The sequence below is a fragment of the Aplidium turbinatum genome, chromosome 4 (genome assembly GCF_918807975.1).
Source record: "Aplidium turbinatum chromosome 4, kaAplTurb1.1, whole genome shotgun sequence".
NCBI classification, from domain to species: domain Eukaryota; kingdom Metazoa; phylum Chordata; class Ascidiacea; order Aplousobranchia; family Polyclinidae; genus Aplidium; species Aplidium turbinatum.
In genome coordinates this window covers 13,259,879-13,269,571 of record NC_137475.1, presented here as the reverse complement: position 1 = coordinate 13,269,571, position 9,693 = coordinate 13,259,879, and the positions used below count along the sequence as shown (strand labels likewise).

At 36.5% G+C, this 9,693-nt stretch overlaps 1 protein-coding gene across 1 annotated transcript; it reads right to left on the bottom strand.

The window, feature by feature from the left end:
- Positions 1 to 217: 217 nt before the first annotated feature.
- LOC145768644 (ubiquitin domain-containing protein UBFD1-like) lies at positions 218 to 7,640 on the bottom strand. Its single transcript, XM_082580195.1, has 5 exons — positions 7,244 to 7,640; positions 4,350 to 4,537; positions 2,385 to 2,492; positions 1,748 to 1,914; positions 218 to 1,096 (listed from the first exon to the last, which is right to left on the bottom strand). Exons 1-5 carry the CDS (start codon positions 7,497 to 7,499, stop codon positions 1,024 to 1,026), a joined length of 792 nt encoding a protein of 263 aa, XP_082436321.1. The 5' UTR covers positions 7,500 to 7,640; the 3' UTR covers positions 218 to 1,023.
- Between the last annotated feature and the right edge of the window lie 2,053 nt (positions 7,641 to 9,693).

Below are 9,693 nucleotides of genomic sequence, written 5' to 3'. Positions count from 1 at the left end.
GACTGGTCAAGACTTGATGCAAACTGCAATAGAAACATATCACAACAAACAAACTTGGCGCTTCATTGCCTCCAACCCTCGACGAGAGGAAGAGAACTTGATGGTATTAATGAAAACACAACCAAGTTGTTATACCCGAGAACCTCTTTTTGATTGCAAAATTTAAAGACTGGCTTTCAGGCTGTGCTTCGTTTGTTTCAGCTACATTTTGTTGATTGACAAATACTTGTTCGTTTATTTCACGGAATGACAACAAAGCATTGCCTCTGCTCTGACTAACATGGCACAAAAAGTTTCTGACCCAATATCTTTGTTTAAGTTTTGCATTTGTTTAAAGCACATCATCCAGTTGGAGCAGTGTTCTTGTACATGACACAAACATGCTATTGCATCAATAATTCCCAGTCCGTTTCATACCATCACAAAACAGTGACTAACAAACTTCTTACCAAGTGATAATACTAAATTAGTCCCAATCGTTACTTAAGACCATCAATAGACTTGTTTTCAAGGGGCTGACTGCACAGTTTAAAATCTTCTAAACATTAAAGCCCATTCAGAAAATGAATTTAAGTTTTTGTATATTCATTATTCACATTAGGCAAAGGAGTCCTATGTTCATTGTTCATAAAATCAGGAATTTTATGTTTTGTCAACATTTGGAACACTTCTTTTTCACCAAGTTGAAACAGGCAGTTAAAAGATTGATTTTGAAATGAAGTACTCGCAGAAAGTTTTTCAGGATCATCAGCAATGCGTTCGTATAGCACACGACTGAACTGTGGCATTGCACTTGCGAAAAAGTTCCAATTTTTGTTGTATTGCTTAAAAATGTCGCCGGATATCAAAGCGAAAGTCCATTAAGATTCGAAACAGAATTGCTTTAGCTTTCTGCTTATTGCTAAGGGACATCACCTTCAAAACACCAGCTTTGGCCTAAACATTTTTCAAATATCTCGTCGGATTCTAGTCTAGCAATAGCTAAACTCTACATCGTAGAGTGCTGAGTGCATCTTGCAGAATTTAATAAAACTTTCCCAATATCATATCTTTAATTGCGTTGATGTATTGTGCTGGTACCCAGTAAATCCAATACCTGTAAAGTTAAAAGCGTGTTTTTACCTTTGCATTTAGTATACTGTCAGTAAGCTAATGATGGAAGCAAATATAAGATGCGAAACTTCACAGTATACCAAAAAAAGGCATATCAAGATTTCAGAACTTACTGTCATGCTTATGCAATTTGACCGGCGATTGTATGCAAATTGTTTAAAATAATGATTTCATTTTTCTTCTGAGATGTTGTTCGCAAAGTTAAATTTAATCTCGTAAAGATTTCTTGTAGTGCACGTTTGCTTGTACAATACAGAAAGAATGTCATAGGTATATTGTATATATTTTAGATTTCTTGCACTGTAATTATTGCTCTTTGCATAGCAGAAAGGTTGGCTATAAATTAGTGTCGGCATAAGGGAAGGCACAATACAACATGAACAGACGGAATTTCAATGACAGATAAAGTCAATGAGATAACTGGAGACGTCGCTGCAAACAACTGAGCGGCCTTGATAATAATTTGGGATGACGTACAGGCCCTTGCCTGAAAATGAAACATTCAGAAGTTCTTCACAAAACTGTTTTCAACCGTAGATTTCAAACATCTTGTAAAGAAGTTTCATAGTGCACGTTTGTTTGAGGTTATTTCCATGTCAAAAATGTTGAAAAGAATTATCAACTGAATTCCTACCTGCTTTGTTCCGTTGGTCCGAGCTGCAGCGCCATCATGTGGTACTCTTCGTGGCCGTGAATTGGTTCGGAAATGATATTCTTAATCGAGTTCATAGACAGCTTTTCAGTGTTGTCCTTGGTTCCGAGCCACACCTGATCGCTTTCTAGCTTGAAAGTTAAACGCACCTGTTCGACGCCAAATTTAAAGGTTTTAGCTGTTGTCTGGTTTAATCAACCGGTTAAATTCAACCAGACTCGGCAGCATTTGAAGTTGGATTGGTTGATTTTGAATCTTTATCTTCGGACTGACAAAGCTTCTGATAGGTTATTCCTGGCAGTTTCGCATACTTGTAGAGGCTTTGAACCACTGACACAAGGCCCGGTTACCGAGATCGACAGCGTTTCAGATTGTTGAAGTGTTGCTGCTAGAGAGTTATTCCATCCACTGGGTAAGTGATTAAGTTTCTAGCTGGGTCAGAACACTTGAAAGGACACCATCTTCGTACGCCTGACATAAATATGCAATAACCTGAGCAAGTCGAAGAAAACCAACTAAATGATCAGAAATTCTAATGATGAAAGGTTTTTCAAACCTCTTTAATGAAACCTCTTTAACAATCATGAAGATAGTTAATGATAAATATTCCAGATCATACCTTATTGTTAGATTTATTTACCATTCCAAATAAAGGAATGCTAGGAAGACCTTCGTGGCCATTTCTGTATGCAGGCATTGCATCGGTTGGGACTCCTTTCTCGATAACCTGGCAAAAAAAGCAGATCAGCGAATTACTTCCACAAACTATTTTGCATTTTCTTTGAGTTACGTATTGCCAATGAAAATAGTAAAGTGTCTGTCATGTCTTAAACAAATGAATATAGTTAATATCTTTAACGTTGCGACGAGGAATTACTTATATACTAATAAAGCGTTCATGTCTACTGTGCGTTTATTGCACTGATGAGACCTCAAGGTCGAAAAAGTGGGAGCAAGTCTTTTAGGCGCTGACAATTAGGCGCTGGCCTAATAGGCGCGCACACTGTGGCGTCTGGATATTTAGGTGCGGAGCACTGTGGCGCCCGGTCATTTAGGTGCTATTCCTAGTAAAGTCTGTAGATTGTAACAGCTTGGCAGCTTGCCAGAAAATTATATCATGGCTTCCGTGAGTGAAGCTGCTTAAACCGGCAATGCTTTTCACATAAAATGTTATATTGAACAGAAAAATATATTGTTGTTTTATTGATTTATTATTGTTTTATTTGTTGTTAGTCCAGGTTTGCGTTGGTGAAAGCTTTATCAATAAATTATTCAAGCTTTCGAACATTATTGGAAGTAATCCTACGGAAGTATTCCTACGTCGTAAATCATGGCAGATCCATAGTCTTTGCCTGTCCTTTTTTGGCTACGGTAATAATATAATATTTTGTGTGAAAATCATTGCCGGTTCAAGCAGCTTCACCCATATATTTTTGTTTAATATAATATTTTGTGTGAAAACGCATTGCCGGTTTAACCAGCTTCACTCACGGAAGCCATGACATATTTTTCTGTTCAATTTAACATTTTGTGTGAAAAAGCATTGCCGGTTTAAGCAACTTCACTCACTGAAGCCATGACCAACAATGCACACGCATTAACAAAACAACATATTTTTCTGTTCCATATAATATTTTGTGTGAAAAGCATTGCCCTACGCCCCTACCTGCCAAGCTGATACAACCTGCAGACTTTACTAGGAATAACACCTAAATGACCGGGCGCCACAGTGCTCCGCAACTAAATATCCAGACGCCACAGTGTGCGCGCCTATTAGACCAGCGCCTAACTGTCAGCGCCTAATAGACGTGGACCCGAAAAAGTGGCATCCTGTCTGCAGTCAGTTAAGTTATAAATGTTTGGGTTTCGACATGCGCGCAACTTTTACAAGTATAATTGAAAATTTAAAAGCGGTCTCAAAATACAGTACATTATAAAACTTGGTAGATGGTTGTATTATTAAGACTTGAAGTGGGCGTTGTTTCAGATTTAAGCTTTTTGGACAATGCAACCTTACTTGATGACTCAGTAGGCCTACAATAAGATGAGTTGACACTAGTGAGTAGTAACGTTCTTTTGGAGAATATGTGGTTTAAAAAAGGGTTATATAAAACAGTCTCTTCAGTAGCGGGGCAGATCTACATTACGGTAGCTTGTAAAGTTAAAGGGGTGATTTTAGCAATATTTTAAACTAATTGATTACCAAAACACCAAAAATGGCGTCAAATCTGAAAGAGAAAACGTAGCAATCCTGCTTCGATAAAAAAATAAATATGACACAAATATGACACTTTTGAGCAACATTGTAAATAAAAATACATGGTTATTAAAGTTACTTTTTCATCTTTTGGGGGAGGGGGAATCGATTCATAAGCCATGATGTAATGGAAAATAATTCAAACTATAGAACGTATTTTGCTTATATATTTGTACTGTGCTAAAGAAATTTTTTAAACACAAAAATTATGAACAGTTTCATGAAATGTAAAAAAGGTCAATATTTTCTGATGCAACTATTTTGTTTTGTAAATCAATTACATTAGAGCCTGTTACAATTCTTACAGTACATAACAATTATAATTACTTTAGTGTGAGGTTTCTGCGTTGACAAAGGTTCTTTCTTCACCAAAGAATCTGTTTTTGAGGACGAAGTTTCATCTGTAGTTTTTTTATTCACCGATATCACATCATTTAATTTTGATCCAACCAGCATCATTTTAGAACCATTAGAAATCCCAGCTTCCGAAAGCACTTGATCGTCTTTAACGAGACCTGCGCCGTAAAATGACGGTGTGACTAGTGACTATTGTATAAGAAAAGTATAACAATAGTATTGCAAAATAAAAAGATGATCGACGACAAAGTGACTGGTAAACTAAAACCAAACCTTTCAGGCAAAGGTCTAGGCTAGGTGCTCATATAAAAAAGAACAACAAGGTAAGAAAAATGTTAGAATTGTTGTTAGAATTTAAATACTTCGCCTGAATGTTTAATATTTTCATGCTTTTTATTGTTGCAACTGTCGGTTGTATGACCTAATAAACTTCATATTTGCATAAAAATTGTCATTATTACTGCTCGCAGACTAATTTCGCAGACTAATTTGTTTCTTAGCAACCACATAAACATTTTTAGTCATTTTCTAAAGTGAACTGCTGTAAACTGATACTATGAGCTAATAAGTTGTACTGAAGAGGGTTCAATACCCGAAATCGCGATCTGCAACAGAAGAATTTCAATTTGGACTTTGTCATGAACTTTAAATTTCCACCCAACATTTTCTATTTCTGTTTGAACTACCGGTACATGTACTTTAAAATGTCGTCAATATTACTGCATTCAATTTTTTTCATTAAAGTAGATGCTTTTGTATCTGCTTAACGCGGATCCTCTATTGACTTTACGTTAATCAGGGTTTAAAGTGTCAAAATTCTCTTTTTTTCAAGGTAAGAAAACAATGAGAAACAATAAATATGAAAGTATTAATATAAAATGTTTCAAATCTGCAAAAAGAAAATAGTGCAATTTGGAAGATAGCTACAAGAACTGCTTGGTAGGAAGACAAGAGTAGCAATGGAACAAATAACAGCAATAACAACTACCTTTAATACCTACAATAATTTTTTTGGAAGCAACATTGCACAACAATGTTAACACAAGTCACAACCAACACAATGGCCTAGTGGTTTGAGTGCTCGCCTCTGCATTGATAGATGTGGCTGTGATTCATCATTGGGTCATAACAAAGACCTTTTCAAAATGGTACTGATCTTCATTTCTGCCTGGCACTCAGCAAAAGAGTGAGTTTAGGTACTTCTCCGACGTTGTTTGTCAGGGTATAAACCTGCTACCGTAAGGGTTAAGCAAATTGCATTCAGACAAGGATGACTACATAAAAAAAAATGGCAGTTAATCCTGGGACAAAGCTCAAGTTGTTCAACAAACAAACAGTGTTGTACGGCTGTACGCGTCAATGAAATAAATTGACGGCGTCAGAGCAAATTGCCTAAAAACTTTACGGTGTAAAGTACTGCGTCAACTCTCAAAAAAATTGACGGCGTCAGCGCTAACTTGTAGCACTATTTTAGCCAGGGTCTCACAAAACGGAAGTATATTAACCAAGTTTAGGCTAACAATAGCTATGAATAAAAGCAGGTATTATGTTTTGAGACTGTATTGTAATTAGCTGCTTAGCCTATTAGTTATTTCCTTATAGAAACATAAGCATTTCAAAACGTTTGTCTGACAATCTGCTGCGTTTGGGACGCATAATGTCCTTTCCAAGTGAAAACATGTGTTCCACAAGAGCGCTGGATGGTATTGGTGTGTTGTATTCCAAAAACAAGCCTTGAAAATGTTCACTCAGAAATGTATCATTGTTCCAAGCGTGCTGTGATGGTTTAGCATATATAAATCTTTTAACGAGGTCCACTGCAACAAAATCGCTTTCAGGGGCATAGAGTTCTTGAAATAAAGTATCTTCAACCTCCGCGATGACATTCATTGATTGTTTGCTTTTTCTCTCTGATCCCTCGTTCTCGATAGGCTACTGCTCACGATATGAGAGGGATCACCATTTGGCGAACTTCTTCCACTTGTATTCCAAGTAGCCATTCCAACCAACGCCAAAGCCAGTAATTCGGTTGAGTCGCGCTGGCCAAAATACACTGTGAAAGTCTCATTATGAAACGAGATAACAAAAAATGACGCATAGCGCTTGACGCTTAAAATTGCCAAAATAGTTGACGGCGCTATCACTTCCGTCAATTAAAAACAAAAATGACGGCGTTAGCCTCAGCGTCAACAAAAAGTTGACGCCGTCAAATTGACAGCGTCAACGCAAACAAACAAGTCACTACAAATAACAAGAAATGTTGCTTCTGTAGCATACAACTGCATATTGATTCTGGTTTGCCCGTTTTCATATGAAGACTGGTGAGTTTGGTCTCCAACTTTGAATGGTAGATTATGAAGCAATATTTGATTTTTGGCACAAGTTTTGTTATAACTTTCATCTTATTTTCGTTAAATGTGATGCAATCCCCAATTTAACAATTAACAATCTTGTTTAATAACTTTTAGACTGTGCATACATTATCAGGAAGTTATGGTAACTTCCAGACTGCAGTGGCTCCTGGACCGTTAAACTGGTTAGACAATGTCATCACCATTCCCTTAGTGACACACTGAAATGATGTAAAGTTTAGAGTTTAGACCAAAAGTCTAAACTTAAAATGTGGTGCAAAAAACGGCTAAAAACAATGAAAAAACATGACCATCAAACAAACTGATACCAATATAGAGTTTGCAAAAAAGGTGATTCTAAGCAGCTTGGCATTTACACTATGCTATCTATCATTTCATCGACTTTACTTTTCACAAACTACAAGCAAGGTGAATGGATCTAATTACAATCAAATAACGATTGTGCAAAGGTTACACAGTAGTAACTGACTCATCAACTCCAGTAATAAATACCTTTAAACATTAATTTCTGCATTGCTGGAGGAACTCCTGTGAGGTTGTGGATGTGTGTCTTTAACGTTGCAATTGTTTTGTTCGAATCCCAAGTTACTTCAAGCTTTTGTTTGTTGAAAACAATTTTAAATGTAATGTCATTTGCTTCTTTTACAACATTTGTCAAACTATCTCCTCCTGATTCTGCTTTGGCTGAAGATATATCCATATCCTTGTTGCTAGAAAAATCTTCTTGACTACTACTGACTTTTTCCATTGCGTTGCAAATAGCTTAGGCAGTTGAATTTGAAGCACTAGTTTGAAAAATTTGCAAACACTTGAAGAGTTAGCTTTATACATACAAATAACTATGATGGGTGTTATTAAACAAGCGAATCACTACTTGTATATATACTTTGCTAATGGAGCACAAAACATAAATCATTTTTACAAAAATTAAGTACTGTTTGCTACTGCTAGGCTAGCTGATTAAGCAAAAAATATTTTCTAGTGTAGGCCTATGTTTGTTTTAAAAAATGAGAAGCAGATAATGATAATAGTCACCCACAGCAGGAAATATAACTTTTAAATGGTACTGTACCTTCAATATGCAAAGAACTGTGGCACGAAGAACAATCAAAAACAATACTAAAAAAATATATATATATACCATAACAAAAATACATTAGAAAAAAAAACTTATTGAGTGCGATGCAAAATTGTTTTCCCACCACACACCTTCTGTTTTGGTTATATAAAGACAGATTATGATTGACAGAAGCAGTCACACACTACAGGGCACAACTATAAGATGGAAATTCCCCGGAGTAAAATGGCGCATTGTCCGCAGAAGTAAAGAATTAATGTCGATGTAAAAAGACGGAAATCTAAACTTGGCGTCTATATTGTACAAAATTAATATACAACCAGTGATGGGCATTATCGGCGATAAATTTTCATTGCTTATCGCTCAATTATTTTTTCAGTTATCGTTATCGCCAAAGGCAATAAATGATTATCGCCGATAAATTTTATTTCGCATCAACACACAAGTGGAAAAACCATGAAAAGTAATATTTTTACTAGCCACCTACGTAGTTAATGAAACTAAAATTGAAACCAGTTCTTCTTCAGTGCCTGAAGTGTGTGTGCACAGGTTGTTGTCAGGGGAGGGGGTACGCCCTCCTGCAGCGACGGCCTTGACAACACAATAATTTTTAGAGTTGCAAATTGCAATGCAATGCATGCAACAATTCTCCTGTTGTTTTGCTGCAATCGGCAATCGTGAGTGAATTTTACAATTAAAATGTAAGCGCAACTCTGATTCCAGCATCGTGCATTATACCGCACTTTTCAAGATCAAGACTCTGGAGAGTGGGATTTTACTGCATAGGCTTAGGTTAGGGGCGTAGCAAGTTAAAAGTTGTTCCTGTTTAAAGTTAGAGAAAATTAGCCATGCAGTAAAGACTAAAGATCAGGGTTGTCAGATTAGTTGTAGCCTTCCCTTCCAGATTGCAGGTCTAGACATTTCATTTTAAGTCTAAAACGAAATATATACGGTACCATTTATTAGGCAGTATAGCCTACGTTGTAAAATACCGGAAACCTCGAAATGTCATTAAACGAATTAGCAAAAGCTGCCGATCAAATGTCAAAACTAACAAATGTTTCCCATGCCACAGTAAGCGCAGTGCAATTGTCGGCAAGTGTGTCTAATCTTCAGTCTGACCGCAGCCGTCAACCTGCTTATCCCTACTAAATGCAATGAAAAAAAGGTAATTACCGAAACAATCTAGACTTGTCTAAACAATCCCAATTTGCTTCTAAAAATTATTCCAGATTCCAGACATTTTTTTTCTCTCCTAGACAGTTCGTTTTGATTTCAGATCTGGAATCAATTATTCCAATCTGACAGCCCTGCTAAAGATGCGAGAAAAGACGCAAGAACAATACAGTAGGCCTATAGTCAGGGTTGCCATCGACATGGACCCAAAAATAAGGACAACCGAAAAATTTGATTAGCATTTAAAAAACGTTTTTGGACATACTTTGCATTTATACGAACTGTGTCATATCACATTCTATACTTTTTGCCAGAAACAATCTGCTCCAGCAACTCCTTGTTATTAGAAATTGTTTCATGGATCTCACGGCAGCTCAGGCCTATAGGCAGAGGTGGGCAAAGTTACTTTCAAAAGTAACTGAGTTACAGTTATAGTTACTTGGCCAAAATAGTAACTGAGTTACCGTTACAGTTACCGATTTCAAAAATGTAACTAGTTACAGTTACTAGTTACTTTCAGTTACTCATAAATCTCAACATAAATGCTGTAATCCAAATTTAAACAAACACTTATTTGCGGGAGGCGCATCCATTCTCCTCAACATTTATTAGATGTATCACGCACCCTGTGGTGCAAATTCTTTTCTAGTTACGCAGTTGCCTTTTCCTAATGTAGTTTGTTTTCCGT

Bases quoted from the DNA above. Each gene is read 5' to 3' on its own strand.
- LOC145768644 (XM_082580195.1), bottom strand. From the start codon at position 7,499: ATGGAAAAAGTCAGTAGTAGTCAAGAAGATTTTTCTAGCAACAAGGAT. The intron at 1,915-2,384 runs GTATGATCTGGA...GGCGTCGAACAG, and splicing joins TAAATAAATCTAACAATAAG to GTGCGTTTAACTTTCAAGCT. The intron at 1,097-1,747 runs GTAGGAATTCAG...TTAACTTTACAG, and splicing joins GGACCAACGGAACAAAGCAG to GTATTGGATTTACTGGGTAC.